The sequence below is a fragment of the Nomascus leucogenys genome, chromosome 18 (genome assembly GCF_006542625.1).
Source record: "Nomascus leucogenys isolate Asia chromosome 18, Asia_NLE_v1, whole genome shotgun sequence".
NCBI lineage: Eukaryota > Metazoa > Chordata > Mammalia > Primates > Hylobatidae > Nomascus > Nomascus leucogenys.
Genome location: NC_044398.1, coordinates 76,776,012 through 76,796,893, shown reverse-complemented (window position 1 = coordinate 76,796,893; position 20,882 = coordinate 76,776,012). Strand labels below are relative to the sequence as shown.

General features: G+C 43.4%; 1 protein-coding gene across 1 annotated transcript in view; it reads right to left on the bottom strand.

The window, feature by feature from the left end:
• MAST4 (microtubule associated serine/threonine kinase family member 4) overlaps window positions 1-16,587 on the bottom strand; it is a 577,822-nt gene extending 561,235 nt beyond the window's left edge. The window contains exon 1 of the mRNA XM_030799245.1: window positions 15,916-16,587. Within this exon, the coding sequence (XP_030655105.1) occupies window positions 15,916-16,284 (369 nt within the window). The 5' untranslated portion in view covers window positions 16,285-16,587. The remainder of the gene's footprint in view (window positions 1-15,915) is intronic.
• Window positions 16,588-20,882: the final 4,295 nt, after the last annotated feature.

Genomic DNA, 20,882 nt, shown 5'->3' with positions numbered 1-20,882 from the left:
GGTTGGTTCCCTCCCCGTAGGCACTTTCAGCTTAACTCACATTCTTCACTTGATAGTGTACTATGCACATTCAGGTCAAGTCAGTGTGTGTGCTCTGTCTCCTAGCCCAACTACAGGCTGCTTTAGGCACTGACCAGATCTATTCTTTCTTTTGCATCTTCCTTCCCTCCCCACCCACCAACTCCTACAGCCCTTTGAAAGTAGCAAGGTTCAATACCTGTAGACTTGACAAAGAAAAAGAACTGGCAGTTTCACACCAGCTCTACCCCCAGAGCAAGCCGAGTTGGCAGCAGCCAGGGTACTGAGGGGAGTCCCAAACCTCACCACCAATAAGGGAGTCTTCACCAGCACTCGTTATGTGAAACAGTGCAAAGATAATACCCTTGCTCTCCGGGGCCCTACATTTCACCCACTCAGTACTCTAACAATATTTCCTCCTTTTCTGCCCTTCAGAAGTTCAAGTGAGCAGGCAAGGGAAAGAAAAAGAAACACTGCAAAAAAGAAGCCTAAACCTCAGAAGTTGATTTGGCTCAACCCACTCACCTCCCCAGTACTTTAAACACTGCCAGAGATATAGCTCCAGCCTGCAAATTTGGGTTAAAACAAGCCATACACACAAAACCTTGCTGTAATCAAGCCCTCATTTTCTAGGACATCCTAAATGGGAAGCTGTTAAACCTACCCCTCAAAATTCAAATTATTCTGACTGCCCAAGATCTAAGAGTTTAAGTTATTTATCTGTATTACACATTTAGAAACAAAATTTTGAACATCCATGACACTCAGATTTAAGAAAACTTATCTTAGTGGCAATTGTTATATAATCCACCACTTTTCATTCAAATGAAAAGAAGGCAGCAGTAGTAATTAAATATATATCTTTAGATGTCCTTAAATGTCAAAATAAATTTCTAAAAACTGCAGGTAACAGTATTTTAACAATTCAAGACAGCGCCCATCTGATTACAGGTTTTTCAAGAGTACAAAGCGAGCACCTTCCGATGTATCCCAGCAATGGCTTACACCTCTCATTATGAAATCAACTGGTAAGACTGTACTTATCATTTTTTAAAACCCATATTTCACTTTCCTTTTAAATACCACAGAAGATCCCTAAAGAGATATCAAGAGAGGCTGTGAAGGAATCGCTCTCATTGCTAGAACTGGACTATAGACTACTTTGATGGGGCCTTTGCCATCTCTTAGAAGAACAAATTGCACTAACTCCACAATGCAGCGTTAACCCTTTCATGAGAGGATAGAAAGAGGAAGCAGAGAAGAGGAGAGAAAACCAGCAGCTTGCAGCATACTAAATAAAAACATTGAAATGATGCAGACATCCGTCCACAAACTCTGTGGGTCTGAGTTCCAAAAACAAAGAGGCCCCTAAAAACACACAATTGAGTGTAAGGTCGCCACTGGAACAAGGACATGTAGCAATTATTTAAAGCCTCATCTACAGCAGCTATCCCACTATCTGAGTTTAAACTCAAAGAAAAACCATGAGAGAATTTAAAGTCTTAAAGTCTGCTGGTGAGGAGACAACATGCAAATTAGAACGTGTTGCATAAAGAAATTCTGTTACACAAAGAAAAAAATGTTACGGACAAAGGGCCCTTGGCTGTAACTATTTCTAGTAATAGCACTTGGTTTATTTTTGAAGGCATTCTGATGGATTTTCTGAAGTGACCGCTTTGTGTCTTAAATTCTGAGCCTTCACTGGCATCTCTTGTTAGAAGTGAGCTGAAAAGCAGTAGGAGACATTTAGCTTCGTGTTAAAATTATTTGCCCCCATTTGTGAAGGAGTCTTGGGCATCCAATGAAGATGTCCTAAAGACAAAGAAAGATCATGGCCATATCTTCAAGAGGCTCCCCAGAGCCACAACGTGGCTGGGAGTGAAGGCTGAATGTGTGGGTTCCTTCTTCCAGCTTACCTGTTCCCTCACTCAGAACACCTAGGAGGGTAGGGCCCTGCTCTTCTAGGTGTGCAGATGTTGAGAATTACCTGTGCATAGTCACCCACCTCAGAAGCTGCTGTACTGGCCAACACTATAGCGAAGACAGACATGCCTTCAGCACCCCCAATGGAACTCGTGTTCTAACAAAAAGCTAGAGGCTGCACTGCACAAAGGGGCAGGAGCGGCTCACAGAGGCAGAGGGCCCTGGCGATGCTCGGGGCCAGGTATCACTGAACCTCTCTGGGGAAAACAGGGTGTAAAACAGCCTTTGGCTTTTCAGGTTCAAAATTCACCTTTTCTTCTTCACCATTTCTAGCACTATTACCCCATTCCTAGGAATTTATCATCCTGGGAACTAATTAGGCTTTTGTAGGCTGATCTAGAAACCGAATCACCATTTAAAACTATGTGGAGGTAGACAAGGATTACAGAGGTAATCAAGCTGGGTCTCTACGGTAAGCCCTAATCCAAAATGACTGGTATCCTTATAAAATGGGGAAATGTGGACAGAGACAGACATGTACAGAGAGAAAAATGTGAGAACACTGGGAGAAGGTGGCCATCTGCAAACCAAGGAGCACCTGAGGCTACCAGAGGCTGACAAACAGGCGTGGAACAGATCGTTCCTTTAAATGGTGATTTAAAACCAATCACCATTAGGGTGGTGCAAAAGTAATTGCAGTTGTTGCCCTTTAATGGCAAAAATCGCAAATAATTTTGCACCAACCTAATAAAACCCTGCCAACACCTTGATTTTGGACTTCTAACCACCAGAACTGTGAGACAATAAATTTCCGTTGCTTAAGTCACCTAATGTATGTTACTTTGTAGTGGCGCTAAAGGAAACTAAAGCACAGATGCATGCCAAGATGGTGGTTTCTTTTGGCTGGCTTCACACCCATTAGTTTTGGGTGTGAAGTGTATGGTACTATACACTCCAAGTTCCAAACTGACTTTCAAACAAACTTATGAAACAACTCACCAATAGCTTAGTCCAGAACTGAGAACTGTCTTTGTTTAAAATAAAAAAAAAAAAAACACCAGGCGGGGCACGGTGGCTTACTCCTGTAATCCCCGCACTTTGGGAGGCTAGGGTGGATGGATCACTAGAGCCCAGGAATTCAAGACCAGCCTGGGCAGCATGGCAAAACCCAGTGTTTAAAAAAAGAAAAAAGAATTCACTGGGCGTAGTAGTACGCGCCTGTAGCCCCAGGTACTTGTGAGACTAAGGTGGGAGGATGGCTTGATCCTGGGAGGCAGAGGCTGCAGTCTGCAGTGAGCTGAGATGGTCCCACTGCACTTCAGTCTGGGAAACAGAGCCAGGCTGTCTCAAAAACAAAATAAAAGTAGTGCATTGGTACAAACCAAGTTTTGATAGATTTCAATTTAACTGTGCAAACAGACTTTCAGCCCACTTTAAGGGCTGGGCAGCTAATGTCCAGAACGTACAGGAAAGCCCTGGCTGCCCAGGGAAATGGAGATCCTACAAGCCTTTTTAAATAAAAGATTAACTTTTTAAAATCAGAAGTAGCTGGTCTAGGACACAGGAGTGATAGACTTGTGACATGTAGCCCAGGGAAAATCATCCCAGGCAGCAGGAAAAATCCAAACCCAAGTCCTTCTGTTTGGAGCCTGCAGACTCTGCCACTGATCCAAGGATTTGCAGGAAAAAAAAAAAAATCTAAGGAAGATCCAATTCCACATTCAGTCTCCAAGGGCTGGCACCAAAAACCATCCTTTGTGATTCCATCTAGAACAATTATCTTCTAGTGTTAAGATTACTTCAAAAACAACTCAACAGATAGCCACACCACAGCATTTTCTAAAGAACACTCCTAGGTCAGACAGTTAAGATCCTAAGTCATAGGTTCTAAAGTTACCCTGTACTGAGAAGAAGACTCACGTTCTCCCCCCTCCGCTTTCCCCTGCTGCTTCTACCAGCCGTCTATTACAAGACTTATTCTAAAACTGACGTGCCATGCTCAGAATGACTATTCAAAGAATCTAAGTATTTCAAAAGCCACACAGAAGCCTTAGCATTTGAATGGGTGAGATGACACAACAGAGTGCTCCAGCATCAAGACAAACACAGAACTGACCATGTCCTCTGGAGTCAAACTCCTCCGCAGGGATTGGGAGGTGAGAGACAGTACCCTCAACACTTGCTAGGGCTACTGACAGAGACATACCAAATAAGTGTAAAAGAATTAAAGCAGAACATATAAGTCCACCCATATTTTCCTATATAAGCATTATCTGAAAGGTAGAATTCATAAGTAAGGATCCTTGTGAGAATTCCTGTCAAGAATGTATATATAGATCTTAATGTTCTCTCCACCAAAAAAAAAAAAAAAAAGGCCAGGCACAGTGGTTCATGCCTGCAATCCCAGCACTTTGGGAGACCAAGGCAGGTGGATCACCTGAGGCCAGGACCTCGAGACCAGCCTGGCCAACATGGTGAAACCCCATCTCTACTAAAAATACAAAAATTAGCCAGACATGGTGGCACGCCTGTAATCCCAGCTACTTGGGAGGCTGAGGCATGAGAATCACTTGAACCAGGGAGGCAGAGGTTGCAGTGAGCCAAGACAGCGCCACTGCACTCCAGCCTGGGTGACAGAGACTCTGTCTTCCAAAAAAAAAAAAAAAAAAAAAAAAAAGCAAGCATGTGAAGTGATGGATATAATTTGCTTGATTTAATCATTTCATTTCACAATGTATACATATCAGAACATCATGTTGTACACCATAAATATATACATTTTTGTCAATTATACTTTAATAAAGCTAGGTGGGACAGGAAGAATAGGTGCCTATTGACAAATCAGAAAACACCAATTATCAAGTCTGTCAAGAGGAAAATATCAATCAACAGTTCCTAAAAAAGTATAGAGTGACGAAAACTAAGTTTTAAAGGTAATATTTTGTAATAAGAGGCAAATAAAAAAATGTAGCTAAGAAGGACCTCTTATTTCATCACAGATGAGGATCAGAGATGCTAATAACTTGCCTAGCAAGAAGCCCAGGCAGGAGTTCAGACTTCCCAATTTCTGGGCCAGTACTTTCATTACTGATGAAATTCCTGCAATCCATTTCCACTCACAGCAGCATTACCCTGAGAACTGAGTACAGCCCAATACTACTGTTAATATGTTAAAGCTAGCTGTCAATACTTCACCAGAAATCAAAATAATTCCTTTTAACATGTGGCCAAAAATGCCTTAACTGCTACAAGTATGATTTTAATGAATAACCAAGAATTGTCCTGGCAAAATACAACTCCCCAAAGCCAACGGGAAAATAAGAATTGGGTTACAGGCAAACTCTTTCATTCGTAGAAACTCACTTATCCCATTAACTGGTGTCCTAAAACCCAGGATTATAGCAGCTTTATGTTTTAGCACTAACCTTAACATAAGTTCTACAGACAATCTAAACCTTTATGCTCAGTGCAGAGGGACCTATCCCCTAAACGGCATCCTCCTCATTTATTCAGCAATTGATCATTGTGTGCCACATCATGCAAGGTTCTGTACTAGGCTCTGGGATGCAGAGATGACCAAGAGGCTTGATGATCTCCTCAAAGCTGCCCTTGTCCCAGTATCTCCCTACTATTCTCCTCCTCACTTAGTATGAGGTTGAACGGGTCACTTAGCTGTAACATGGTAGTGTAGACCAATTTAATTATCAATTGAATTTCAAAAAGGCTTGTGTAAAAACTAAGTAAATTCATATACTCATTTAATATTTAATTTAAATGAGTAAATTCATATACTCATTTAATATTTAATTTAAATGAGTAAATTCACATTCAGAATGTTGCTTTGCCACACATTATGTCTCAACTGCAATTTGTGTGATGTATTATTTTTACCCACTATATGCCATGCACCCTCCCTGTTGCAAGGTTTGAGTTGATATGACATGGTTTCCACCTGAGGGGTTCACAAACTAGTGGGAGAGATTTACAAAGAGAAATTTATAGAAAATAGGCAATATGAGAAAAGGCTGTGCAAACTGTAAGTACTACAAATATTAACAACAAATATGCAAAACCTGGCACAATGCAGGAACAAAGATAATGCAGCACAACCCTCCAAAAACAGAACTTATTTTGCTAACTTCAGCTTTTAAAGTGAGAAAAGAGAAATCAAGATAACTACTTTTGTTAACAGCAAAATTTTATACTCACTTTCTACCTTCACATCTTCAATAGTTTTCAAAGATGATTGATGGCCAGAGAGCCCTAAAGCACTACAAGATGTCCAATTATTTAAAAAAAAAAAAAAAAAATAGCTTGTTCAGCACAGAATAAGGCAAGAAAACATACCGTGACATTCTAGAAAAAGAGGTAAGCAATAAGGTGAGAACAAAAAGAACCTTCAAATTAATCTTTTGTGAATCATAAAATTCAGTAACCAGAAAAGGCTTTGCCCCCAAACATTCTGTTTAACAAGAGGCTTTTCCGCCATCTTCTAGCTAAAGTGTTTGTTGTGTTCTTTTTAAAGGTCTGATGATAAACCTATAGATAGAGAAGAAGAAAAAAAGAAGCAAGAATAAGAACAAGGAATGACAGGTAACCTGATACACAGAAACTGGTGATTCAGAAATAACTTTAAAAGAATATAAAACGGTATGATTTTAGCAGGTTACAAAATTATCATTGTTGTTACTCTACTAGCGTAACTCTTCCCACCCAGTCTTACCTGATAATTCTAAAACGGTTGCCCTCAGGCTACTCACACACTTAGGCTAAGCTTTCTCTAGGTAGAAATGTTTTAATGTCAAAAGTGGAAATCTTGAAAACAAAAATGATATTGAGGTTTCCAAGGAGAAAAATCAAGAGTTCAAAGTTGTAATTTCCCTTTAATCCCTTGTCCTCTGAAAAGGGAATCTGCATGCATCGTAGGGAGAACCCAAGAATCACCGTGGATTAAAGCTGACCCTCAGGGGATCTTACAGGCTCTTTGGGGACTGTCCCACTCCCCAAGCAACAATAAACCAGGGTAGCCAATTGGGGAAACTTGGTAAATGACTGTAGAACAGATAACCAAGCAATTCCAAGGAAAGAAAAAAGTATGTGAATTAAAATTTACCAATGTAGTATTTTGAACAGTAAAGTACCAAAATGTAAGGCAAAGGGACAGTCTTACTTGACAAGTAATTTTCCTCTCATTCGCTCTCCTGCTCAGGTACCCTCAATTTTCAAACTCAGGTTGCATAGACTTAACAGGGCGCTTCTACTTACTAGTCTGCTAGCAGCCATGAGGACAGGAAAGTCAACATTTTCTTGGGTTTTGCAGGTATATATTCTGCTCATTTAGGATGTCTGAAACTCTCCTCTTGAAGTAAAACCTTTCTGTATTTCTTTCTCTGGGGTTGAGTTTTCCTCTAGAGCAATCCTCCCCTCCTCTTCTTGGCTGCATCTAAGTATCCTCAGAGCCACTCTTCAAATGAAGCCCAGGTGAGGGCTCAGGTTATTTCAATCAAGCCACTCCAGCTAAAAGTATGTGAGTAAAAAGCAAATTTTGTGAGTTTGTCTTGTGTAGGAGCTAGATATGCTTATAGGGAACTAATTTATTTCATAAACTAATTTGTGAAATTAGTCGTTGAACTTTTATACACAAAATAGATTTTATCACAACTTCATTCCATTTCAATACCATAATGCAATTTCGCTGGCTATGACTGCCCTAAGAAGTAATTTCAAATGTGAGGATTTTGTGAATGTCAGTCTCAGTGACTGTGTACACCGACATAATAGTTTAACCTCCAATTTTTACCCAATTTAACTTAGTTTCCCTACCGCTGATGAGGCCTTAAGGCCCTTCCTGCATTGCAGCAGGTACATCTATCTCTGTATGGAGAAATGCCTGAAAAGAAAAATGTTAAGAAAGAAGTCTGAGATTATTTTTGTTAGACAAACACAAAGAGGCACAGAATCACCAGCCAGAAAGGAACACACCTAACTTCTCAGCTTATTAAAAAAAGGAGCTAGCCGAGTTCTAAGGCAGAGGCCAAAAGACCCACATCTGATGTGAGTTTAACAGTCATCTACCCACACTAAATCGGGTGCACTTGTGATCTTGCTGCCCGCTGAAAACACCGCAAAAGAAGAACATTAAACATTAAACACAAACCAAGAACATTAAAATTTTCATTTTCCATATGATAGCCTATAAAATTAGTTAAGAAAAGAAGTTCAATTTGTCAGTATTCCATCTTGCCTCCCACCTACCATCGTCGCCCTTCCCCAGTATCATTACAAAGCATTTGGACTGAAAGGTTCAGTGGAGGTAAGTATCATAATCAAAATTATATCAACTGTGTCTGAGAGGGGAATTGATGGGCTGGCAAGAGTACAGGCCTAGGATACAAATTTATAAGCTGTCTCACAGACATGTGTCTAGTTATGAATTCAAATCATTAAATAAGCAGTGACTGCTTTTCCCTAAGGGAGGCTGGAATAGCCAGCAGGAATTTCACACAAGTTCCATAAACTTAAATGTGACTTCAGAGTACGTGTCTGTACCAAGGACCACAGTCCTGAACCAGCATTTTACATTTAGGGCATGGCTTTCTCTCCTAACCCTGGAAGCACAGGTGACTATTATCCAATCCCTCCTAGGAATTCCGAACCAGGTGAGAGGGCGAGGAGAGAAGGGTGAAGGGAGAAACACAAATGCGCAGCAGCTGTTGGCGAAACCGACTTCTGCTTAATTTTGTGTTTTGGTATGGTTTAACCTAAAATAACATCATCAAATAAGAAGCTAGACAATACTGGACACATAAAAGAGAACAAGATCCTCTGAACTAAATGATGCAAAGTTGTGTAAATGTCAGCCTGAACAAGTGCACAGAGCAGAACACCAGTTGTTTGGCAGAGAAGTGAACTGCAATCACTGCACCAGCTTGAGTTATATCAAAAGGGCTACTAGGTTATTTGCATTTTTGTCTTAAAAACCAAAATGTTTATACTGTTCCAAGGGGACAAAACAGAATTTGTGTTAGGTAATCTGCATACAGGAGTTCTTGTATTTTTGAAAGTTCTATTGCATTCCTAACAGACTTCCCCTCTGAGAAGTTGGGATGGCTGCATACCATCTGCCTTGCCCCAGCTTTCATGCTTTTATGAACCAAGGCTGACTTCCAGATAATCACCTGATTTCCTTCCTACTCCTTTCTCATCCCCCAAATCATTATTCTAGGAAGCTGAAATGAAGTACATGGTCATGTCACTAGCCCCAGCACACTGTTGACACACTGCCTTCTGACTAAATCTCTGGGTGCAGCTAGTAATTTACATGTTCATAAAGTCTTGCAGCATATTATTTAATAATGATCACTAAAAACAGTTTTCCATGAGCAAAAGAGAAACGGTGTCTTAATAGAAGGGTTAATGAATCATGTATCATAAAGCTTTGCTCTTAGTACCTCATAAGGAATGTTCTGCCCATGAAATTAAAAGGGATAACTGTTACATATCTACCTACTCATGAATGAAAGAGCCTGCCAGGACTACCAACAAAATATGCTAGAAGCATAATCCATCAGGGAAGGGACTTGTAGGTTTCTTGCTTATTATGTACCTGCCTATGGTGCTGATGGTACCAATACTCTGCATAAACCAGCTTTTCCACACTCAGTAATAGTAGCAAATACCATTATGGAGTGCTTACAATGCACCACACACCATGCTGGGTACTCTACATAAAACACCTAATTAATCCTCATAATGACCCTCAGGAATAAAAACTACATGCCCATTTTACAGATGAGGAAACAGCCTCAGCAATAAGAACCTAGCCAAAGTCTGTCCCCTTAGTCACTACAGACTCTGACCTCAGAGCAGGGAAACACTGGCTCCTAGCTCTAAAGGGATGGAGGAAAAGAACGCAAACCCTGGCCGGGCGCGGTGGCTCACGCTTGTAATCCCAGCACTTTGGAAGGCCGAGGCGGGCGGATCACGAGGTCAGGAGATCGAGACCACGGTGAAACCCCGTCTCTACTAAAAATACAAAAAATTAGCCGGGCGTGGTGGCGGGCGCCTGTAGTCCCAGCTACTCGGAGAGGCTGAGGCAGGAGAATGGCGTGAACCCGGGAGGCGGAGCTTGCAGCGAGCCGAGATTGCGCCACTGCACTCCAGCCTGGGCGACAGAGCGAGACTCCGTCTCAAAAAAAAAAAAAAAAAAAAAAAAAAAAGAACGCAAGCCCTTTCTGGCAACACTATAGAATGTAAGAACATAATCAGAAAACACACAGGGTGGTTTTCATCTAAAACAATCATCTCTTCTAAGATGCACACCCCCTAGCCCCCGCTCAGCTTTCTCTAAGGCCAAGCCACCAGGTCACGGACCCTTCTCACTGTGGGACACGTCCTATGAGGATTCTTTTTCCAGTTTATCATCTTTATACCCCACTTCCATGCCCTTCCTTACAAAGCCAAACTAGAAAAAAAAAAAATCCACCTGAATTCCTGCACTGTATCCACTAGGTCTGAGTGGATAGCCTTTGTCACAGGCTCTAAAACACTGGCAGAATGTTAAGTATTTGACATTCCCTGGAGTACCTCAGACCAGAGGTGGAAAGGGTAAAAGCCTTCGTTCTTTGGTAGTGACCTTTTCCTCTTTAGGAAAATCCAAGAAAAACTCTGGTAATGCATGTTAGTACCCAAACACCACACTTCCTGTCAACAGAGAGGCACAACCTGTGATCATGATCTCCCCTCATGCTCACCCCAGGTAAATCTGTCCCTGAAATTTACTCTGGAAATGAGCATTCACAAGGCCCTCTCCTCACTCTCCCGTCATGGCAATAAAGTTTTTCCTTCAATACTGGAGTTACAACGGTATGGCAGTGAAAAGTAGCATTAATATTAACACTAAGATGTTCTCTTCAACTGATCAAAAGTATTTGATATGTATTTTCATATTGTATTTCATACGTATTTCATATGTATTCATATGTATGTATTTCATAGGTATATGTATATCCCTGGAGTACCTGAGCTACTAGGGACAATCCCATCTCACCCCCACACAATTTACTAAAAGGACATCTTCTCAGGTTATCAATTCCAACTCTGGAACAATTAGGCTATACCAACAGTTCCCAGCAGGTGGGCTTCATACTTCCTGACCCTCCCAAAATACAGATCTGATCATGTCACTTCCTTGCTTCAAATCCTTCAATGGCTCCCACTGCCTTTAGAATAAAGTCCAGACAGCTCTGTATGACCCGGCTGCTGCTTCTCTAACAAACGTCATGAGATGTCATGCTCTTCTCTCCTCCACACCTAACAACTCAGAATCCTCTCAGAGCCATGGACCCATGCTGTCTCCTGCTTCAAGGCCTCCTGCTACCTGGATCACACATGTCCTTCCCTTGCCCTCCCCACCTAACTCCAGCTCATCCTGGGGGTCTCAGCTCACAGATCACTTCCTCAGTGACTCAGTCCTTAACACCAGACTCAGTGAGTTACAAGTGCAGCCACATGCTACCTCACAGCCTGTTCCCCATTTGCCACTTTTTGAAACCAATTAATTCATAATCATGTATTTAGTGACTATCTCCCCAACTAGAGTTGAAGCTCCCTGGGGTCAAAACCATCTCTGTGCCCAGGACGATGCCTCAGAGTCAGACTCAATACATTTTGGTTGACTGATTTTCTGATCTTGTGGCTCTTACTGAATTTGGTAGAGTCCAAAAGTAGACTAAATAATAAATATGCCAAGATTTATGCACTACTTCTCTTTTAGAATTATGTAGCTTCTGTGATTAATAAAATATAAATTCAATGAAAAGCTTTGCTGAATTCTTGCTTGCTTTTTGCTATTAATGTCTTAACCAACAAACACCAGAAACTCATCTACTGCATTAGTACCAGGTGGGAAACCCCCCACTCCATACACACATCCAAAATATTGAAAGCAGTCGTCATGCTCATATACCACTTAATAGAACAATTTAAAGTCATCCTATCACTGTAAGCCTATTGTTAATAAGAGAAACCGTTTCCTAACTTATACCAACAAAATAAGTCCTTTAGTGTAGCAGAGTATGCATGGGTTGTCTCTTGTTGAGTTGGAAATCCTTTTAATTACTAAGCCCTTTTCTGCCATTCTAAGGATCCCTGCACATTTCAAGTTCTAATAAACACAGTGAAAAGGAGTCAGTAACAGTTAATATACAAGTCTCTTCAAAAGCATTCTGAGTGGAACCTCAGTGATTTGACTTTATTCAAAATTTACCTGGAAAAAATTGTACGTTTCTCACTGTGATCCACAATGTTTCTCTTGAGAAGAGATCTAGAGGTTTGCATAACATAATTCACAACAGATAAAATAAATGAATACATGCAGGCACCCTTCAATCAAATGTGCAACTGTTTTCATAGATGCCATTTTTTCTCATTCATTCAACATATATTTACTGAGCCCCTACTAATATATTAACTGTACCGTGCTAGGCCTACAAAGACAAAATTCCTGCCCTCGGCCAGTTTGCTGAGACAGTTACCAAACAGCACCCAAGTACTTTCTTAAAATCATCACAGGGTGTTTTGGAAAACGACAAGGCAGAATGCCTAAAGGCAAATCTCAGAGACGTCGTCAGGGGAACAGTCCTTCAATCTAGACAGTGTTAACTCTCAGAAATGAAGTGTGCTACCTCCTCAACACACACGGACCCCAAATTCAAAGGTTTGGGGAAAGAGCGGAAGTCAGATACAGTTTCCTTAAACAAAAGTCATGCTGTATGTCTAGCTGTCATGTGTTTGACATAAAAACTACCATTACTGTCACATTAAACTACTGTTTTTAAGACACCAAAAGCTTAAAGGGCAGACTTAAGTGTGTGAGACTTTGGAAGTTTATACAATTATTGACTGTAAGATAAAGTAAAAAATAGGTCAAACTCTCTCGACATTACTAAATACATTCAAAATAGTTTTAACAAGGTTGCCAAAGAAATTAGCACTGCCGTAATATACTAGAAACTTGAATTTTGCTGCTCTTCAAAATTTGATACAATAAGTTACTGTAAACACACACACACAACCTTTAGAAATAATCAATTTCCCAAGCTAGACATAACAATTTTAAATGAACCTCTTTCCATTTTTTGAGTGGCACACAAGCCTTTTAATGCTTTATACTCAGTGCCTTTCTACAATAAACATTACACTCACATCACCTTGTCACAAAATAACTGGAGACAAATAAAAACTGTTTCCCAGTTTATTCCCATTTTACGAGTATAAGCTAAGTAGACATAGCCTCTGATTCTCTGACAGTAGGTAGCATATAACTTATGCAGCAATAAAATAACAGGATAACCCAACTTTGTATTTCTATTTTGCAAAATGTCATCAAAAGTGACCTTAAAAAATAAATATTTACTTACACTTACTTGGCATTTGATGCTATATGTTAGCTACTGTGCTAGGATTAAATTAGATAGCATGTGTAAAATGCCTAACTCTGTTGCTATTATTCCCATTAAAGGTAGGAAAGCTGAGATTTGCAGAAGTTGAATGGTCCACAATCCCACAACTGGTCAAGGTGGCAGAGCTAGAAATCAAACCCACGTCTTTCCACTAAACTGAGTGCTTATCACCTGGCATTCCTGAATCCTCTGGTGTGCTTTTTGAGGAGAGGGGCAAAAGAGTTTTCATTTGCTCCCTAAAGAGGCCCATAACCCCACAAATAGTGAAGGTGAAGACTCCCCTGCCCCATACCATCAACAGTGTAAGAACCAGAAAATGCACACTGTACTTCAACCCCTTTCACAAAGACTATCACTCCTCTACTCCACAAGAGGGGAAAAAACTACACGGTTTGGTTTTCATTTCATTTTAAAATTCTCAGAGCAAGTCAAGATTTTGCTCCTAGGCAATTTCCAGCATCCCATGCCACAGGTTAAGTTACATAATAAATCGCAATACTGTATCAGTTTACACGCAATTCTGAGATTTCGCAAATAGTGACCCATGTTATTTAATCATTCCACTTTCCAAAATGTGCTTCAACCAACCAGTTCTCACTGTACTGCCTGTGAAATAAGTTATCATTATATCTACTTCCAACAAAGCAAAGTACTGTCACCCTGAGGCCAGGCAATAAATCAGCGAGAGAATGGGGATCAGAAGTTCCCCAACAACATCCCTCCCCTCTACCTGCAAGACCACGTCACTTACCATGGAGCACCCTCCTAGCTAAAGAGAAAACATAAAGCAACTAACTACTCTCTACCAGCGGCAATACTAAATTAGGATCTATTGGTGAATCATTAAGTTAGGGTACACTCCCAGCTTCCCAGTGCCAGTGTGCTCATCTCTAGAAGTGGAGGCAGAAGTTAAGGGGCAAACACGTGGCACATGCCTCTCACCTTGAAAGGGAGATGTAATCAGCGAGGAACGCTGGGACAGTACAGGGTTTGATCATCTCTGCTAGGATGTAGCTCTGTGGTGGGTGAGGCACTCAGCAAACTCCTGACATCCCGCCGCTAGGATCGATTTGGAGCTATGGATTCATCTGAAATTCCTGATTCCAAACAGGAGTATGAGTGTGAAAATGAACTTTCCCTTGAAGCTCCTCCTTTTACAGGTTATAGAACTGAACCTCAGAGGAGTGAAATGATATACCCAAGGTCTCACCACTCAGTAGCAGAGACAGTTCTAGAAAGCAGGCCTCCAGACACTTATCCAGGATCCTTGCAATGGGGGCTTAGGGGAATTAGGGAATGGGTCATGGTTACTGCAAGTGGCTTGGCCAAGAACCAGCTAAGCAGCTAAGGCTTGTTCCATCTCTGCCAGGCTAGGACTCGCCTCCTCTCAACCTTGTGCCACATCCAGTTTTTGCTTCCAGGCTGGGGGCCTCTGATTGCTTACTCTAAGGGACAAAGGCAATTATTTACTAAAGCTAACCCTATCCAAGATGAGGAAAATACAACACTGGCACTCAGGAATTAATTTCACAAGAAGTCTATGTTAAGGTGATGTTTTATTTGTGGCCCTGCCTGATCAAGATGACTTCCCCACAAGAAACGTCCAAAGCAAACAATCTTTTTTTTTTTTTTTTTTTTAACTGAGTCTGGCTCTGAGACGTGAAGAATTGTACACTTCTTTAACTGTCCTCCAAAAGCAGAAAATAAGCCGGACAGAGCAGCCAGGAGGACACCAGAGTCCTATGCTCAGTGTGTCAGGAAGCGACCCACAAGTTCTGGAGAAACATCCTTCCAGGAAACTGGGCAGATACAGATCCCCCACCCCGCTCCGCGAAAGGTAAGACGATCCGTACTCGGTTTGGTGACAAGCGTTCATCTGGACACGCTGGAAACAAGTCTGAACGGGAGCTGCAGGCGCGCACGCCCGCGCCACCGAGGGAGCGCGGGGAGTCCTCTTCTCCCAGAGGACCGACGCTGCGGGGACGCGCCAAAACCACCCGCGGGCGACCCCAGGGGGCTGACGCCACTGAAACCCCCGCGTGCAACTCCTCGGCTACCGCTGCCCCCCACCCCACCCCTGCCTCCTACCCCCAAGGCACCATTTCTCCCCCTCAACTCCCTGCTCCTCGGCCCAAGCGCCTCGGTGGGAAACAACGCCCACTTTGGAGAATCAGAGCTGAGTTGTGGGGACACGCCAGATGTCCAGATCGCATCCATTCACAGATCGACCAAGTCAGATACAGACGCGAAGGAGTTTGCTTCTCTGACATTTTAAAAACACACCATCAGGCAGCACACGGAGACACACACACGGGGGTAACAACCACAGGGAAGTCAATAACCCACAGGGGGGATCCTAACTATCGTTGTCCCGTGCTTGGGGCAGAGCGCTTGGGGTCCCTCCCTATCTCCAGGCCACAGCGCTCTCCTGCCCACCGCCTGTGCGCAGGATGGGAAGCTGGGGTCGCCCGGCTGCCGGAACCCAGAGTGGGCAAGCTGGGGAAAGGCCCACCTCCTCGTCCCGCTCCTCCTGGGACGCGCTGCTGCCCCGGGGCGCGGGCGGCACAGCTCCTCCGGGGGGCGGTGGCGGCAGCGCAAGGACTCCGCGCTCCAGCAGCACGCTTGCCGGAGCCCATGCGGCGGGCTGCCGGGCGCCGAGGGCGCCTCCCGACGGCGGCGGCGGCGGCGGCGGCTGCTGCTGCTCTCTGGAGAAGCCGCCGGGCTCCCCTTCCTCCGACAGAGTTTCTGAGCCCGAGGAGGACTCGGCCGAGGAAGCACCCGGAGAGGACGCGGCGACCAGCGCAGAGGCTGGAGTCCGGCTGCCGTGGCCACTGCAGCCGCGGGGCACCGGCTCTGGCGCCTCTGAAACTTTCTCCCCCATTTCCCTGTCTGGCCCAAAGTGTCTCCCGAGCGGCGGGGGCGCGGCGCGCACTCAGCGCCTCCCGGGGAAGACACGGGCTCCTGGGCTCAGGCTCACTGGCACTGCCGCTCCCGGGCGTCAGGGAGCCCCGCCGGCGACTACATGGCAGTGACGGGGCCGCAGGATCCCGCTGCTAAGTTCACAGCCGCCCGGGCCCGGCGGCAAACGGAGGCTCCAGCGCGCGGGGACATGCCCGCTCGGGTTCGCGATCTGCGCTCCACTGTGCTCCCGCGTTGCACCCTAGCCGCCGGGACTGCGGCTTCTCGTTGCAAAACCTGCCTCCGGGACGGAGCGAGGAGACGGGCAGCCCGCACAGCCAATGGCAGGGCAGGCGCGCTGGTGGGCGGAGGCTGCGACGCCCCCAGCCATGCGGGCCTCAGGTAGGGGAGGCGCGGCCCGGGCGCCGGCCGTGGTCCCGCAGGAGCGCCTGGGCGCGGGGGACAGGGACCAGGCGGGGATCCCCGGAGGGTGGGGGGCGGAGCCCAGAATCGGAGCCAAGGACTGAGACTCCGAACTTAGCGGCGCAGTGGCTGACCGTCCTTGGGACGTCAGAGGGAGACGGCGAGCGGATGGTGAGACCTTGGAGAAGAACTGGACTTTGTCTCCAAAAAGTGGAATCAAGAAAACGGACCAGAAGAAGGAGGGCTCTATAGGGAAAAAAGGAACCACACACACACAGTCACCCACGCACACAGACTCACCAGCGTGTTGGAGGAAAAGGGTAGAAACTTCGTGGTATAGTGAGCGGACCCAAAGGGGGGTGACCTCTAATCTCTGCTTTTCCGTTCAAGCTCTTTGGGCCTCACTTTGCTCAACTGTAAATGGCTACATTGCTACTGGTCTTGGCAGGCTTAGAGCAAATATATATAATGCATCAGCAAAGTGCCTGGCTTGGATACATGGAGCGTTTTTAAAAGACTATTTCCTGTCTTTATTTCTGTTTATAAACTGAAAAGTTAAGTCTGAGACTTGAACCTTTTGATAGGGAGGAATATAACAAAGTATGTCCTTGTATTTAATTAGGACCAAGCTGTGTGGTCCTACTCATTGTCTCGGTGTGATCAGCTAAGCAGAGGATGAAAAGGATTCACTTTCCAATGTATATTCTCCTAGCCCTGGGTTGTAAACCAACAGGATACAGGACAGGTTGCTTCATTTTCCTTACGTCTAAGAACTAGGAGAAAGAACTTTCACTAAAGGTACCAATAGAATACCCTTAAGGCCTTCCCTGGGGCTGGAGGATGCTGCCTGTCCGGTGACTGGAATTTCCTTGGAAGCCAACACTCAGCTCAGCAGTGGGAAGTAAATGATTCCTCTCTTGCCTTCAGCTCTAGTCCCATTCTGAGCTCTGGCACAGTGACCTGGGATATGAATTCAACCGCCTCAGTTCCATGTACGTTGATTGAAATGTGTGCCAGGTGCAGGGGATACAAAGATTAATAAGTCAGGTCCCCTGCCCTTGAGCAGCTTATGATCAAGCGAGAGATTGATACTGCATAATATAGCTCCCTTATCCATTTTAGAAGCTGTGATAAGTGATACAGGAAAAATGTATGAGGGAGAAGAGGAAAGAGTTACAGAAAAACAGTAGCAGGTCCTTGAGCATCTTAGATTTCTCTTTGTCAGAGCAGCCTTGCCAAAGGTCCTTAAGAACTGGAGGACCCTAATTGAAAGCCCCTTCAGCCAATGAGCCTTTCATGCTATCATGGTATTTACAAGTGATACATCACACAGGGGCTTCATCATATTGGACAGCAACCTTTGTCCTGATCAGTTTCCTCCCCTCAATATGAAGGGGAAGGAAATACGATGTGTCCATCTTGCTTCAGACAGCCATACTGCAAAATGGACTCCGGTTGTCAGGCTTTCATTGTGACGCTTCTGAATTATTCACAGGGATATGAAGACCTGCTGAGGCAAAAGGTCAAGTCTAGTGGCAGCTAAGTTGTGAGAGCAAGGCTAAAGAGAGAGCACAGTGGGGCAGTCCGAATTTTTAACCCAGGCCTCACAATTACTTTCCTATTTAGGAGTTCTGGTCTTTATCTGAGCCCCTACGTGGTTGATTCACCAGAGCTGAGCTGAAATGACAATTTCAGCCATGCACATAAAAGAAGAGGAGGAGTTGCTTTTCAGTACATAGGGAAATAAGAAGCAAGGTCATGGTCTGAATAACTGACAGCAAGAATGACAATAGTTATTATCGCCTGAGTCCTCTGCATCTTCTCTGGATAGTCTCATTTAATCCTGGCAACAACCTTGTGAAACAGATTCTATTAGTCCCACTTTATTGATTAAGAAACTGAGGATCTGCAAAGGTCACACAGCAAGTAAGCAGTGGAGCTGTGGTTTGGAACCCAGCAATCTGATTCCAAGGCATCTTTCCTAGGCATTCTAGTATTAATACAATGCCACTCAAAACAGAGAGCTTTTTCAAATATATATGTATATACCATATTATAAATATCCATAGGGAAGAAACTTTGCTGTATTGATTCAATATGTAAAAGAAAATACTTGAGGAACATACTTGTTTTTCCCACAAACATTTTTACGGCACTTACTATGTGCCAGGCAGGATTTTTAGCATTTTAAAATGTTAATGTACTCAATTCTCATATCAGCCCAATGAGGTAGCTACTATTACTATTCTCATATCATATTTGTGAGATATGTGAAAACTATGACAGAGAAGTTAAGTAATTCAGCTAAAGTCACACAGCTAGCAAATGATGGACCCAGGATTCAGATTTGAACATTTGGTCCCAGCATTTGTGCTGTTAACCTCTACAGATCAAAGTCAAGTACTAGATCAGTATTTCTTGAACTTTTTAAACCTGAACCTCAAATAAGAAATATATTTCACACTGGAACTCATGACACATATGCATATGTACAAATACAAATAAAATGTCATGAGACAATACTTACCCATCCTTTAAGCAATGTACCCTGAAATTTATATTTTATTAAAAATAAAGATGCTAGTTGTAGTCCACTAAGTAGATTTCAAACTGCTTCAAATTTGCAGTTTAAAGGTGTACTCGTTCATCTCCACACCCACCTATGAGGGAAATAAACTCACAGTTCAGGCTAAGAGCATCCAGACAAGAACTGGGCCAACTCAAAGGATAACTATAAATAGAAGATGACTAGAGAGTCAGGATAGTTCCCCAAAAGTATCCTAGTTAGACCCATGGATAAATTTCCTGGGGTGTGGCCAAACCACTGGACCAAAATCAGTTTTGATTTATCTAAATCCTGAAGTGCAACTTTCCTATCTTGTTAATTAAATAATATTTTCCTCAGTGGTCAGAAATGTGCCCTCTCCAAGAGACCTTTTTATAAATGTGTCTAGTGTTGGAGGCTGTGGGACCAGAGGTGAGTGTGAAAGCACGGCTTTTTCTCTGTGGCGTCACCATAGGCAGGAGCCAGAAAAAATAAAAACAACATCATCACAACTCCTGAAAAGCCAATAGTGGAGCGTCACGTGACAGAACCAGACTAGCCTAAGGCGAGGAGAGACAATGTCAGCGTACTCCAAGGTAATCAGTTTCCATGTGTTCTGTGAGACATGCTCCCAAAGTATTTGATTCAAGGACAGCACCCCTGGGAATCCGGTAAGTATTCATTGTGTTTTGTGATTGAACACCCCCCTCCGGTTTCTATGTTTTTCTCAGAAGTGATGGGAGACATTTCCTCTGGGGGTCTCTGTTGTCTCTGCCAGTCTCTGCCGTGTAGGTGAGGCCTATTGTGAATGTCAAGCTGTCTCTGCCAGATGGAGGATGTTCCAGCAAAGTCATCATACCCTTAAGTCTACTCCCGGTGTCATGACCTTTCTCCCAAACATTAGGTTGGGAGGAAGGTCAGTTGTCCTTCTTTCTTACATAGATGAAATTAGAACATCATGAACTCAGAACGAACATTTTTGCAAAATCACAAGTAAATATGTTTCTATTTAATGCACTAAAAATCCTACATATCAGATTATCTTTGAATTATGAACATGATTATATTATCCAACTTTGGTAGACTATTTTTATTATCATTATTAATGATGGATTTACCTACTGCCCTATGACTAATAAAGTACAATTTCAAGACAAAGTAAGCATCTATCAAAAGGTGGCTGTTGAGCTGCGCTAGATTGGGGTTTCTGATTTTTACCCGAGGGTGTAGCATGATACAGACCATGGAAGTTTCTGATTATCCAGCCAGGAGGAAAAACCCCTGGAGCCTCTCAAGCTTTTGTTTGTATCTAAGGAAAGGAATGAGTGTTACTGTACAAAGCTCCAGAAGATAAGTCAAAGAATTTTTAAATGATGGTCAAAAAGAACAGGGGAGGAAGAGGAATAATGTGAATTGCTGCTGTTGGGTTCTCTGACCTAGGTGTTGAGAAGGATGGGAAACTAAGCTAAGTTAGCGAATTAAAACAAGCCTGTGATGGACCAAAGAGGAGTATGCTGCTAATCTGATCTCCCTGATCAAAGTTTCTGAATGTGTTGTATGTGGAACACTTGCATCAGATGACCAGGGGAGCGGGAGATGCTGGCTTCCTGGCT